The 15,444-nt window shown below is 38.2% G+C and overlaps 1 protein-coding gene across 1 annotated transcript; it reads right to left on the bottom strand.

The window, feature by feature from the left end:
* Positions 1 to 958: 958 nt before the first annotated feature.
* LOC145460373 (alpha-aminoadipic semialdehyde synthase, mitochondrial-like) lies at positions 959 to 15,367 on the bottom strand. The gene is made up of 24 exons (XM_081445151.1): positions 14,951 to 15,367; positions 14,471 to 14,555; positions 13,774 to 13,841; positions 13,094 to 13,240; positions 11,900 to 11,978; positions 11,599 to 11,726; positions 10,856 to 11,038; positions 10,606 to 10,691; positions 10,314 to 10,425; positions 10,013 to 10,075; positions 9,690 to 9,754; positions 9,206 to 9,348; positions 8,741 to 8,870; positions 8,098 to 8,208; positions 7,350 to 7,458; positions 6,807 to 6,883; positions 6,243 to 6,306; positions 5,446 to 5,613; positions 4,753 to 4,845; positions 4,166 to 4,278; positions 3,743 to 3,831; positions 3,478 to 3,545; positions 2,550 to 2,658; positions 959 to 2,233 (listed from the first exon to the last, which is right to left on the bottom strand). The coding sequence occupies exons 1-24, from the start codon at positions 15,365 to 15,367 to the stop codon at positions 2,118 to 2,120; spliced, it is 2,823 nt and encodes a 940-aa protein (XP_081301277.1). The 3' UTR covers positions 959 to 2,117.
* Between the last annotated feature and the right edge of the window lie 77 nt (positions 15,368 to 15,444).

Genomic DNA, 15,444 nt, shown 5'->3' on the forward strand with positions numbered 1-15,444 from the left:
TTGCTGGAGAGCAAGACCTTGCTCTCCAGCAACTTTTTCCATACAAATCTTCTTATTTTTTAAAAATTCAGACCGCGTCGTAAAATCTCATTCTTTATAGACGGGGGCCTCAAACTTGGCCATTTTGGTATTTTCAGTATGGTCTTTCCATTTCTGGCATTCTTTAAGTTATAGCCCATAATAGAAATTTTTTAAGAAAAAATGTGGTCACGTGACCCCAGCTGCAAAGGGCCTATTGGTCAAATTTACACCACTGTTTGACAAACCAAACGTACTACAAATAGATACAGCAACGTTTCAACCTCGATACTATTTTGCATTTTATACTATAAATATTATAATGTTCAAACAATGGCTGGCCAAAAAACAAAACTGGGGCCACCTGTCTTCAAAGCACGATTACCGCGGGCCAAAAATATATAGCGAGAAAGAAACCACCTCTCAACTCAAAGTTCCCTATGAGCAAACTCAAGAATGAAACAGATTAAAATGATATGTGTAATTTTGTCTTGTTATACTTTAGTATGAGTTGCCAACTAAGGCCTCGTCCACAAGTATCCGGATATTTTTGAATCTGTAACTTTTTCTTTCCGGATACGGCTTCCGTCCACACGCATCCGGCGAATTCGGAAGCAAACTCGGTTAGAGACCATATTTCCATAAAATCGGTGTGGAGCAGGAGTGAAAATGGCGCCATCAAGAGGGCAAGATGACGTTAACTGAGATAGATGAGAATTGATCAAAGTCACGTTTGGAAAATGGCGGGTTTGTGATCTGGTGCCTACAAATTTACCGTTAACCGAGAAAAAGGGCTGAAATTTTCCTACCGTCAGATGAGTAATTGTCGAAAATTCAGCTGAAAGCTAAGAATCCAGCACCCAGTCCTGATCCTCTAAAAATAGTACAAATCGTACTTGTTATGTTAACACGCTCTGCGATCACTGCAGTTTGAAACTCATAATATTGTAAATAATTTATTAATTGAGGAACTCTGAAAAAGCTACAATTAGAGACAGGTCAATTACATTTGGACTTAAACTCCATTACCGTGATTATTTCCAACAGCAGGACATGTACAGCAAAGCTACTTTTAAAATGCAAATAGATTTACACGTTATCGATTAAATAATTCAATACATCCAACACCCCAAGTATATATCGTTAAAATTCAAGAGAGTTTTTCTCTTGTCAGATTACGTTCAATACCTTTTCCTCCAGTCGAAAGTTGAGCTTTTGTCAGAGGTTACTAAGCAACATGAAATCTCAACTGGCGCTTCACCGAAGTAAATAATACTTTAGAGTAACTACGATTTGATCGAATAAGAAGAATCGAAAGCTCCTCCGGGCCTTTCTGCAACGATTTGCCAAACATCGGCAAAGCAGTTAGTGAAGTACTATTTCAAGAGAGCCTCTTTCGGGGCCTCGTTTGAAATTTAAATAGCTTTAAATATATAAAAAAGCCATTTGTGTATAAAAAATAATCAGACTTTCAGCAGTAGTAACAGATTTGTCTTATACTTACATCACTGAAGAAAATATCTATCTTACAGTCCTTTACTACCAGACATTTACGTTAAGATGACTTTCGAAGTCTTAGAAGTTACCACATAGGTATATGCGGTACAATTAAACCAATAAATAAGTATAAAGAATATTTTGGTTCGATGAATCTTGCGTGACTCTAAAAATAAACATCACGTAATAACTGCTCAAAACCTTGTAAATAGTTTATCCAAAAGAGTGCTTCCTCGCTACTATAACAATTCAAGACACTTTCATCCCCGAAAGTGACCATTAGCTAATTTCTTCTTAGAATATCACCATGAAATTCACGGGCGATCAACCTCGTACCCAGTTCCCGTGAACCTCGTTCTCTCTGCTTTTATCCAGATTTCCTTGTCAACGACTAAGCGGTATGTTTAAGGTTCACTCCATATGAACCAAATCCGGGCCAAAATTCTGGCAGGCTGCCTACAGTATTCCACTACAAAACCCTTCCATCTAAACTTTCACACTTGAATTAAACAGAAAAAAAAATCCTTAGAACACAAAAACTGGGGTCTCTTTAGGCGACCCAGTAGTTTGCTTCCGTTTTTTCTACTTCTTGGATTTTCGTCTCACAGAACCGTTGTCGTCATTTCACTGTCTATTCCTTCCGCTTTGAGTCGGGTGAGCAATGGCTTGTAAATTTCGCGGCTAAGAGGTCGAACAACACCTTTGGCTTTCAAGTCCCCTGCAATGATACAACAGAGAGTGTCAGAACAACAAGACGGGAAATAACCGAGATATAGTTTCGTCAAACTGGCGAGGAAAGACTCTAGACAAGGGATTTGCTCTGCCACTGTTTCAAATTTCGTTCCTAGAGTCGTTCGTTTCTTTTAGTCCAGAACTTCAGATAGGTTCGTCAAAACTTGTTGGACAACGTCGCTATAGAATGGTTAGGGTAAAAAATGATCAGATATAATTTCAGTACCCTTTTCACTCTAACTCGAATATAAAATCCACATCTTCGGGTTCTCTATTAATATTCTATGTATTTCATTACTTACCATCCAGTACCATCTTTGTAGCAATCGCCACAGGAAGCCCAACAGTACGTGCCATTGCTGAGTGACCATGTGGATCACCATAACAAATCATGTCAATTCGACGGTTTTCCTGTGGTTCAAAATGATGTGGAAGTCATTAGCACAATTTATTTCTTTCATTAAAATTTCCAACTGGCTCGTTAATGCCAGTCGTTTCATATAGTTTTGAACTTGTTCACGATACTTTTCGGCCAGGAAAACAAACATACTGCCAAATTGCACAAGTAGTCACCAGCACACCGACAGTGATCATCACTCATGAGATGAAACTGATATAATGTTGAAATAAGTTCCTTTCTACTTGCAAGATGTTTTCTTTCTTTATTGAGAAAGACACACTCAAGGTTTCATCCGACAACTTGATACAAAAAAATTGAACGCGTTACAAATATGATAGATATATCACACAGGTGTAGCATAAGACAGTGCCCACACTACGCCGGAGAAATTTGAAAACGCAGCTTTATTTCCACGGTTAGGCCTACTGTCCACACTAATCCGTCACGAAAACGGAGCTAGTTTTCGAAAACGCTCTTCAAACCGGAGGAATTTGAATACGCCGGCTTTATTTCCACGGTTAGGCCTACCGTCCACACTAATCCGTAACAAGATACTAATAGGTCATTTCAAAACGCCAGCTTTTCGTTTGCGTGTGGACGTAAAACGTTTTGAAAACGTAGTTTTTAGAAAACGACGTAGTTACGATAATCACGTGACTTCCCTGCCCGTGTTTTCCTCAAACACAAATCCAATGACCGGTGATTGTCAGCGGCGGTTCTAAATTCCTCCAGCTAAATGTGGACGGGGCCTACATTACATAGCCGTTACAGAATATAGGTGTACACATAAAGAATGTTCGGCAAATTAGCATATTATAACAATGACGCACCTGTGTTTTATCAGGTAACTCTAAACCGATGTCATGTTGAAGTAAAACCATGTCGCGTTCTCCTTCTCCTGATGTGAAAAAAAAAAGAAAATGTGTTGCTTAAAAATTCTTTAAATAGACGGAAACGAAATCAATTGCCATAGTGTTATAATTACTGTTACCGTACATAATTTCTTAAGGCCTCTACTCTACATTGTCAAAATATTTGTCCAAGAAGAAGGGACTAAAATGTTATCAAGGCGGCAACCGGTACGCTTCAACATACCATAGGCAAGTTTCTCTGTAAGGTACAAACAAAGAGTGTCCAGTGGCGTTCTTTGTTGAAGAACAGGTTCGTCAGAGAGAAGACCAAGACTGGAAGAAAAACGAAAAAATAAAATAAAATTCACGTTAAAAACAGCCAAATGATGCACAGATAATTGCTCGCAATCTGGCTTGTCTTGTCAGGATAACTGCTAAGGGATAATAGAAGCAGCCATCTTGATCGTGACCGAAGTTCCAGCTCAATATGGAACATGCTCGCAAAAGACAACAAAGTCCGCCATAATCAGCTGGAACTTCGGTGCCTGAAGTGCAGTAAAACTGCCTGAAACGTCGCGTTTTAAAACCACCTCAGAAAGTCCCGTGTAGAACAAGATTTACTCTATTTATTTTGTATAATATTTCTAGCTTTTAAACGAGTGCTTACTCTTTGATAGCCTGCATACGAGCTGGATCTTTGCCCACTTTCTCAAACACAACTGAATGCAGCTCAGAGTCACTGGCGTCTGGTTTGCCTACAAGTTTGGCGAGCACTTGTCTCTGTAAAGAGAATATAGAGCACAGTAAACTCCACGAGCCATAGAGCGGTTTTCTTTGGACATAACTGAAGCAAAAACCAATCAAACGCCATCACAGAGCCAATTATTACGGTAGCTGAGGAACAGTAAGCCAGTCAGGAATGTAGCACAGAGGGGCTAATGCCCAAAACGTCAGCTTCACAAACGCGCTATGGTGGTTAATTTACCTTTGGCGACTTCAAGTTAATAAATAGCCATTTTTTTTCACTTAGCCGCAGGCTCTTTATAAACCAATAACTTTGCTCAATCAGGACTACGCGACATGTGACAGGTGCCAAGCGCGAGAAGAAGTCACGTGAGTCAAAATCAAGATTCGTTCAACACGTGACTTAACATCGTCACGCTGATCGGTTAAAGCACGTTGTAAAACAACACGCGCAAACTCCACTGTTGTGAATAGATGTAACTCTTTTAAAGTTAAGAAACACTATTTTACCCAGGGTTGTTCGTGAGCTAAGGCCAGATCAGGTCGTTCTGTTGAACTGTACATTCCAAGTTGTAACAGAGCCAAACAGGCTGTGGCATATCCCTACAAAAACAAGTGCATAGCAGATATCTCGCAAGCAGGGCAATGACAAAATCGAAGTTTATTCGTCTGAAGAATAAAATCCAACCAAGAAGTTGCATCCATCAGGAAAAGGTCGACAGGCCTACGCAACGTTGACCTAAGCCTCTCTATCAAAGCGAGGCCTGGTGCACAACCATTCATATGAAAATAAATTTGATTTGCATGTAAATGAAATTTCATTTTCATATGAAAGGATGGGCACCAAGACTCGCTTTGAGAAAGAGGCTAAAGGTAATTCGGAAATGGTCTATTAATATACCACACTTTGCCAACGTCAATACCTTTTGAGCTGACTTTACACACAAATGATAATACTGACTCTTCTGCTTCACTTTGTTTTAGTTTGCACACTGTTGTTCATTATTTGAAGTCTTTAGATTTTTTCAGAGGGAAAACATCATTTCAAGGCAATTTAAATGTTATATTATACATGTCAAGGAAACGCCACAAACAATGAGACTAATGGAATTGTACTGCGTCATACAAACACAGCTTTCCCCCAATCAACTTACGCATTTTCTCAGGGGTATTTCATAAAAACATTTATTAAGTACGCCGCACCTCATAACGGAGAGTTCCCCTAAGTATAGTGCTCGCTGCGGTGATGTCGTAAAGTTCGCCATACGCCGTCGAGTCTCTGTTGGGGTAACACTCCAGTCTGTAGCCTGGGAACATGTCTGTTGGTTTGATTTCCTCCAGTAGAGCCCCACCTGCAGCCACTTCCACAGTCTGAAACATAAACCAATATAAGAACTCTCTCTCCGGCCGAGGCCTCTATCGTGATACCTTGACCGTGTGGGCTGGTAGTTAAGAGGCAGGGGAGAGGAATGACGGAACCGCGAGGGGAACGCCGGGAAGGGAAAAGAGAGAAGAGAAGCGGGGCTCCTGCCCATTCCCACTTCCCAACGTGCCCAGAGCGACTTTCCAATCACAATTCACTTCCCCCTCCCCTAGGGAGCCTCTGCGGAGGTGAAAGCTATAAGAAGACGCATTACGCACGAAATAGTGTCAAAGAGGATGTCTGATACAAGCATATGCGACCTGTTAGTATAGTGACTGTAGGTAACCAAAATTTACGTCCCTGCACCTGGCCAATCACAGCGGAAAAGTAACATGCAATAAACCAAACAAAGCTCAAAGAAAAAGATAGGACAAAATGATTGGGCTTGGTTTGCTTTTGATAGGCTGAAAAACATAGTGAATGTATAAAAACCAGAAAACATCTTCCACTGTTCTTCCAACATTAGCCGTGAGTGTTTGAATAGTGTCCTGCATTAATTGTACAAATGAAGTGATTAAGAAGCTTCACAGTGTTAAATACACTATATGCCAAAGATCTGGCAGGACAGGCGGCTTACCTTTCCATACCAAAGATATTTAGCACTGTTCATAATTGTCAGTAGACCAGCCCGTGGACTCCAACTAGTGAACAAAATATCACACAACAAGGGTAAACAAAAGTAAAATTTTAAATTTAGACAAATAGATAACAAGAATTTTTAGAATAATTTTGAGGATTTAAACATTCAAACATGTTCAAGGCTAAAATCTTTGACTGGCTATGTGGAGTGTCTGAGATCATTATGAAAGTTGTTTTGAAATTGCCTTCTGTTAGACAAGTGTCACACAGTATAGGACTTCTGTGCAAATGCTGTATATGACCTCCACATATCTAAATCTAAATCTAAATCTAAATATTATTTTGTCAGCAACATCCAATGGACATCACGCCAACTCTGAAACATTAAAACGATAATTAAAACTAAAACTACAAATAGAACTAAAATAAAAATTACATTTAAAAATAACCTAACAAAGTTTCCTCTTAAAAATAGAGATTGACGGGTAACAGTTTTTTTGTTGTTGTCATATTTGACAAAAACACTGTTTAAACTATAGCATGTTTGCATATATACATGTACCTGAACTTGTATCTCAAAGGATTGTCAGCGTGCTCTGGAGCAGGAAGTCCGCCACAGTATGAGCGAAAGGACTTGATCTATACATAACATAAGAGAAAGATGAGTGGAGTCCCTGTACAGTTAATTTACACCTGAATAAGGGTGTCCATTAGCTGCAGTATTGATTCTTGTCTACATGTACATGTAATTTCTCATTACACTACCAATAAACTGTCAACAAGACTGGTGATGAGAATAAGGAAAATCATCAAAAACACAGGGAGTTATGTTGTGAAGTACTTGCAATTGTGAAACAATGTGTGACAATCAGTGTGGATGATTTGTGACCTTACACGGGTAAGCTAAGACCCATCCATTGGAAGAATGAAATTGTTGGACTGTGATCTGTTTGTTAACTGGCATTTCCTATTCATTTTTAAAAACACTTCCTGAAAACCACATTACACATGGGAAAACCTGTTTAACACTAAAATCGAACTGCTTCAACAACATAACTAACAAGACTGTTCAATCAAGCTCAAAGTGTCAAATAGTCCAGCATACCACTCCTCCCTCAGCTTTAACATCATCAAAGCACTCCATGGCTAACATGTGATCAATACCAGGGTCCAGTCCCACCTCGTTCACAATGGCTATTCCAGCATCAACAGCACTTTCAACAGAAAAAATCCAAAGCTCCATAAAACACAATAAAACATTCATATTCATATATAATGATGACTGTAGTTAGTTTAATGTGGTGCAAGCCCTTTCAACATTTTACTGCATATTGTACCACTACCATTCAGTGAGTTGTTGAACTTGTTGAATTTTTCACAAGAATTTGTGACATACATGTATTGATCTTGGTTGTCAGTTGCATGTAGTTGCAGTAGTTTATCCAGAAATGCATGCAAGCAGGGACCTGGAGTGACAATGCTCAGCCCCGGATTTAGAAGTTCCCAATTACCAAAATTTCACAACATTTCCCAACTTCTTGAGGAACAATTAGGGGAGAGGGAGGAGGAAGGAATAAGCAGGCCTCCTGTGATACTTGTGATGTGTTGATTCAGCCAATCAAAGCCTTTGTTTGTCAGAGAGATAGATAAGAAACTTTGTGCCAAGTCAATAGAGTGCATTATAATAATTATCGGCTACTTATTGCTGAGAAGCTGAGATTAAACTAACATAAAAATGTGAAAACATTGTCTAAATCAATTATAGCACACTTTGAATTACAGTCAGGAGTTCACAAGCGATTTGATTCACTGATTCATGTTATGATGTTACAGTAACTGATGTTATCTGGTACCTCTGGTGTAGTTCTTCTATGGCAGGCAGTACATAACTTGCTGTTAACAAGTTCTTTTTAAAGGCGATACAACTCTTGGCCACAACATGATGCAAAGAGTAAGGTAGCAAACTGCAATCAAAATGGCATATTTTAATCAACAAAACTGGAAACGCCTATTTAAAGACACTATAGGAGGTGCAATGGACTGAAAGAAACTGCATAGATTCCAAGATAAAAAGGTCCAGGTTTAAGGCTGGCCATCAAAATCAATGCATTCTTAAGAAACACAATAAAAAAACTGAAGCAAACTACTTCACGGGGGAAATTATTCATGTAATCCCATCCCAGAGCTTGACATTGCAACCACTGGGGTGGCCAATGTGACCAATTTTTTTTTTTTTTTTTTTTTCACTTTTTCACTGGTGACTAACTTTTCACCCTTTTCACTGAAATACTTTTGCTGGCGACTAAATCTGAAAACTTAGGGGCCAGCTGGCCCCAAGGTTTTTCCCTGAAAGTTGAGCCCTGCATCCCATCTAGGAAGAGATGATCAAAGAGAACAATGCTCAAGCTATTCACCTTATTCAAGCTGCATGAAGTGTACAAGCATAAAAAGATAGAGGTGATCACAAGTATTAATCATTACACTATACACTTTTACCTAATTACAACATCATGTTGCTGGATCAACTTGTTCAACTTTTCCTCTGATTGTGTGACATCCAGGAGGGTTGGAGTTGTGTTCCTGTACTTAGCTGCAAGTGCTTCTGCTTCAGTGATACTATCAGAGGCTGAAATGTGTTGAATAGTAATAAAAAAGTTGAAACAACTACATTGTAATCAAAGTACCATATTGACAAGATCAGATGGTTGGGTATGCAACTGGCATTCATATTATATCTTTGCTGCAGAACTTTAGTCAAATTTAATGTATTTAACAACTTTATTTTTGGATGCCTCCTTTTACAATGCTAAGAAACTCTTGGGCTTAATTGCAGAAAAGATACTTTTTTGTTACACCATCTAACAAATCCTCAACTTAACCATTCATGACCCCTAAGATAAATGAGCTGCCACTCTTGTTGTCATGCTTTTAAACGTCAACTTTAAACAAACTGTCACTCACCAATTGTGACTGCAAGAGTTTTGTCCCTTGTAAGATATTCAATACATGGGGCCACAGTAAACCCAGACCCAAGTAACAGAACTCTCTGTGCTATTGGCACAGATACATTTGGTCCCAATGCTCTTGCTTTAGCTTCCTCTTGCCTAAGAAAAGTGGCACAAACAGAAACAAAATATGACTTCAGTGCTAAAGAACAGCTTGCTATATACTAATATTAGAAATTCCATATTCCTGGAATTAAACTCAGTCTTCTTGATAAGTTAGTTCAAGCCTGGCAGCTTATTGCCAATAATATTATAAGATCCTGAAATAATTCTTTTCTGGGGAATATAATTAATAAGCTTCTACAAGAATGCACTTCTAATCCTCCTGGATGCCTGAGCACTTAATGTATAATACCGGCTACCAAGCTCCCAGCATTTTAAATCAAAAGAGAAGTGAACACTTAGAAATTCACCCTAACTTACAAGTATATTTGGTTTACCTTTTCCTCAGATCTGCGATGTATTTGTAGTTAGTTGTCAGTGATCCATTAGAAGTGATAATAGCCTGGTAAATGGAATATATATAAAGTTAACTTAACTACTGTATAAAGCCACAGTAAACATAAGAATAAATATAAAGTTAACTTAGCTACTGTATATGTTTTAAATCAAAATCAATAAAATGGAGTTTTTCACTCTAAAAACTTTGAGGACACAGTAATTGCTAGCTCTTCAGTCTTGAACTATAGTTGATCTGTGTTTAAAAGGCAATCACTGGCCAATCAAAACTCATTCATAGAAGTACTTATTAGATCATACTCACATTTCTTATTGTGTCTGATAAGTGATGCTGCTCTTCAAATGAATCAGTAGCATGAGAATCAATCTGGAAAATAAATATCAATAAAAACCCCAGTCAGCTGCCTGGCAGGTTAAACTGCTACAGCTGTACGTACACCTCAGTACTTTAGGAGAGGAGAGAAGACGTAAAAGGTTTTGCAGACTGTCTCACAAGATAATAGTGAATACACTACAGTTGTGTGTCCTAACTTACAACCTGAAACATGCACAAAATTATTAAGTTACCAGTTTGAAGAGAAACTGTTAATGTCCTGTTCACTTACCATTTCTGGAAGCCACGGTAGCAGGAGCTTGCCAAAGTAATCAGTAGCTTCTCTTGGAAGCTGAGCAGGAAGATTGTCAATTGAACAAATAAGAACTCCATCACCAGCCATTCTATAATGATGATAACAAAATTTTATTTAATAAAATTTTATCAAGTTGTCTTACTGATGGCTACAACTGTGTGAAGTTCAAAACTGAGACTAAATCTGCTTGATGAACAACAAATTGAGAAGGTGTTGCCTATATTACTGTAAAATATCAAGTTTCTGTTATTTATTTTAATGTAATTACCCAATCTGTGAAGTTCCTGACTTAATGTTGTACAGCTGGAATGGATACTCAATTGTTGTACACTCTGTCATGAATTCCAAAGAGCCCTAGAGAATGTAGCACCATTATCAATGATCATAAAATGAGTGAGATTAAAGATGTCTGGTCTTGCTGTTTTGCTGGTACACTAAATTGAAGGTAAAGGAATGTCCAACAACTGTCTTCAGCAAAACAAATGCAAAAACTACAATGTAATTAAAGCTACCATTACCTCAGTGTCAGCTGAGATGTCACAGATTGCCAGTAATCTATGAGGCAGGCTTGGACAGCCACCATAAGCACTGGACCTGTTCATTGTCTTAAGAAGATTTCTTGCATCATCATAAGTAAGAAGGCGTGGTACATTAGGAGCCCAGTAGGTGCCGTTTACCAGCACAGACATATAAGGTGCTATCTGCAGATAAACAAAACAAACAACCACAATGACTATAAGATGGATAAGAAACAGTCATCCCAAACATTTGTGCTTCATTCCTGGTACATTTTATAAAAATTCCATTTATTCACCCTTTGCTTTAAAAGCTTAATTTTGATTAACCCTGCCACAGGCCCCTCCACCAATCCTGGCAGTGCCAAAGTTAGAACTCAAGCAAGTTAAAGATAGACCATTATTTTTTTACAGGGGGGAGAAGGTGGCCATTATTCTGACTAACATTTTTTTAGCTTGCCAGGTCACAATGAATCTTTTTTTTTTTTTGATTTGCTTTAATGTGGTTCTTTTGTGTGGTTCAGTTAGCATTTTTGTGGCTACATGTACACGCACATGCATGCCTTGCCACAAGCTGAAATTCAGTAAATTCGTTTAAGCACTTTCAAAATTAATGATAAAAAAAGGGAATCTTATTATCTAGCGCTTTTCAACTACAATTTAACTCTTTATCTCTGAGCTGTCAAGGATTACAGTCATAATTTTCTTTTCAATTTCCTTTGCATATAAAAATAAATTAAACTAACTTTTTCAGCAAATGTTGATCTGTATCTGTCAGGATGTGCATCATACTCCTCTGCATCAAACACTCCACCAGCTTTGGGTACAAGATAGTCTTCGCGGCTCACAACAGTACCAATGACTTTCCGATGGTCTATAAAATAATCATATGACCATGAAAACATTCAAAAGACAGAGGAACAATATTAATGCAAGACTGACATAATAATCAGTGGGAAAATAATCCCATGATTGAGCATGATAATCAGATGTTGCAACAGCACCAAATTAAATATTAACTTTACAGTTTACAGTGGAATTTTTTACCAGTGCTCTGAATAGCTTTTCTCAGTTCATGTGGCTCAACATAGATATGTGGAAGTTCCTGGAACATCTCCTGGGCACCCTACGGAGAACCATTAAATAAAAGTAATCACTGTGTGGCCTATCCAACAACACTCTTTTTGATCAGACAGTCTCAAACAGTCCAAATGTTTCTGAATATCAGTAGTAATCCTGATCAAAAATTATACAGATTTTTACCAGAGCCAACCAGATGTAGTTTAATTTAACCTGAGAAATAATTCACATTCCTATTTGCAAAACAGACTAAAGAATAGGTTTTTCTATATAAGCAATTTTATTTGACAATTTTTATGGATCACATATTAGCATAATTTTATTATTTGAATTCATGTGCAAAGTTTTACCTAATTCAGCTCTAGAGCTGTGATTTTAATGGTTCTATAAACTACCTATCTATTTATCTACACGTGTCTACACTATTAATCAGATGTATATAGAGCCAGAGGGGTTAACATGAGCTAATTATCTCCACAAAGAAATGTACATGAGCCTCACAGGAGAGGCCTGAAAAAGTAATTTGGGAACTGGGATTTGCTTATTTTTTTCTGTGGAAAAATGGGACTTGGGTCACTGGGACTGAGAAACAAAAAATGGGAATGGAACTGGGATCTGGGGGAAAAGTAGGCTGTGAAATTACCCTGCACCTTTCAGGACGCCCTCATAGTCACAGCAAAAATTTATTTAGTCCACCTTATAGCACACTCTACACTGTAATTCATCAGCCTAACATGCGATATTAAATGACATTTTATATTGCAAAATGAAACACAGGGGTGAGGGTGGCAGGGCAAAAGACTGTGTATATGAGCCAAGTGGCCCATCAGGCTGGAGCTTATCCCAGTTTCTAAAGCATGTAGCGACTAGGAGTATTTCTAACCCCCTCTCCCGGATGGGATGCTAGTCCATCACAGGGTTACCCCCAGCAGTAAATCTGCCAGGACCCATTTACACACCTGGGTGGAGAGAGGCACTGTGAGAGTAAAGGGTCTTGCCCAAGAACACAAGAGAATATCCTCAGCCAGGGCTCAAGCCCGGACCACTTGATCTGCAGACAAGCACACTAACCATGAGGTCACCACCCTAGTAACACACTCTAATTCATCAGCCTAACATGCAATATTAAATCACATTTTTAAGATGTAAAATAAAACAAACCTGGGACACATTCCCTGAGCCACTAAATACAAATGAGAGAGGTCCAAAATGAGCAGGCAGTTTACCAGCCTTGATGTCTTCTCCAAGTTCATAGATGGCAAGTTTGGCTGCTCTGCTGTTCTTGTAATTGTGAGTTGCACCCAAATACTTTGAGACAGGTGAAAAATTAGAAAGTCAATACATTAATACTACACAAACATTACCTAATAGGCTACACATATTTCCAGTTTCCATGTTTTCTATGTCTATTATGTGAGTAGGGTGACCTGCTAAAACACACAAACAAGTTGATAATAGCAAGGCTTTAACTTTCATCCACTGGATCTTTATTTAGGCCATGAAACTGAAGCACTGTTTGCTCCAATTTTTTTTTGTTTGTTTTTTGTTTGTTTGTTTGTTTTTTGCCATTTATAAATATATTTACAAAATATCATTCTATAAAGCAAGGATTAGCCCAGGAAGCCAATAATGCCTATATAAAGGACTAACTTAAAGATACCCAAGACTTAACAAAAAATAAAAATGCTGTACAAATGAATACTTTAGAATAAAAGGTAGCTAATTAAGCAGAGCTAAAAGCGTGAGTGTGCAAAACCAAAGGAAGACAAAAAAAGTGAAAAAAGTACACACAAGAACACTAAGAGAAGCACGTTATGATTATACCAAGAAAGGTACCATACCATGAAAGGAGTGTGATGTCCTAAAGCTAGAAGTCGTAATCCAAGGCCATGAAGAATATTTATCATACCTAAATAAATAAAATTATCAAAAAAAATTAAGAAGATTATCAACATCTTACCGAAAGTCAAATGACATCCTATCTGAGCATAGTTAAATAAGGAGGCAGAAAATAACAACTATAAACAGGTTAAAAGGCTATTGAACATGATGAACACCTGGAGATTTTTTGCAAAACCCATTTTTGTACACTTTTGACATTTTCTGCATGGATACAAGCTAAAATAACTCTATTAATCTATTCAAAAAGGCATCTGCAATGTGAAAACATGCTATTCTTTCCACTAGCAATCGGTTTTACAAGATTTTAGCTTGGGCATGAACACAAATCAAAATTTTGAGATAACAATTTCTATAAAAAAAAAAACAAAATGTTTGAAACTTCATTTTTAGTAAAAAAAAATTCCAGTCATGAAAATATTCACCAAAAAATTTTAAGAATGAACAACTTGGGGCAAAATTACCAAAGTCGAAAGTTTCCTCACTGACCGGAATCGATTGCATGATCAATTCCTACACGCTCCAGACCACTTGATGACCAAACCCCCAAACACACCCCCAAGTCATATCCACAACATCACGAGAGACAAAGAACACATTACGATTTTGTTTTCGAGAAAATCTATAAAACTTACGCACCTCCAACTCCAGCGAACTTGCCAAAAGCACAAACTCTTTGTCCTTTGCTGTCTACCATTTTTTCGTAGTCAACTATCCGTATATTCTAAAAGTAAGAGACTATATTTAATGCGAGCGAACAAGGAAATTTTCATAACAATATGGAAGCTTCAACTTGGGATTACGAAAGTTACAAAGGTGTGGAATATATGTTGCACGTGGTGCAGGGCGCAATCCGAATTCATACGAAATGTGTGAATACGTGTAGGTTAACAGTCTTAAGTCAGAGATGACCAGATTTTAACTGTGACTTTGCATGATAGAGAGAAACATTTATGAAAGGAATCAGCTCGAAGCCCGAGTAAAACTATCAGTTCGCGCATGCATAACCTGGCCTTTCTGTTGGAATAATCGACGTCGATCGATCTACAAATATCGACACCAATGACCAAATTCAAACCAGTTTTGCCGTTTAATTACCAATAATTAAACTATCATTACCTTTTCAAGCATTGCGTCCAAAAGAGGCATGTTCGCTTCTTGTGCTTTTATCGTGTGTGAGAAGAATGCGTATGTCTTGTTCGGGATGAGTAAGTCGATCGGAACAGCTTTAACACCTATAATCAACGAAGCCGGAGTCAAGTCTTCTGTTATGATGGCTCCTGCTCTCTCGTATTCATCCATCGTGTATGCCCGTCTTGTCGAAGGCTGTACAAGAACTTTTATTCCATTATGTACAAGTTCAGCAACATGTGAAGGAGCGATTGGAGCGCGTCGCTCCCAGACATTGATATCTTCTCGCCGGATCGCCATAACTCGCTCTGCTTTCTCCGGAGTGAAGTTCCTTCGTTGTAAAGAGAGCAACTTACGAGAAACGATGCCATAGCTGTTTGTTCTTAGTCCTTTCACTGTCCACATAGTTTACGATTTAGATCGTTTCGGAGGGAGCTGCGTCAAACGCCACGAATTTTCGCAGAAAGCACCGATTGGAAACT

This window comes from Orbicella franksi, chromosome 11 (assembly GCF_964199315.1).
Source record: "Orbicella franksi chromosome 11, jaOrbFran1.1, whole genome shotgun sequence".
NCBI classification, from domain to species: Eukaryota; Metazoa; Cnidaria; class Anthozoa; order Scleractinia; family Merulinidae; genus Orbicella; species Orbicella franksi.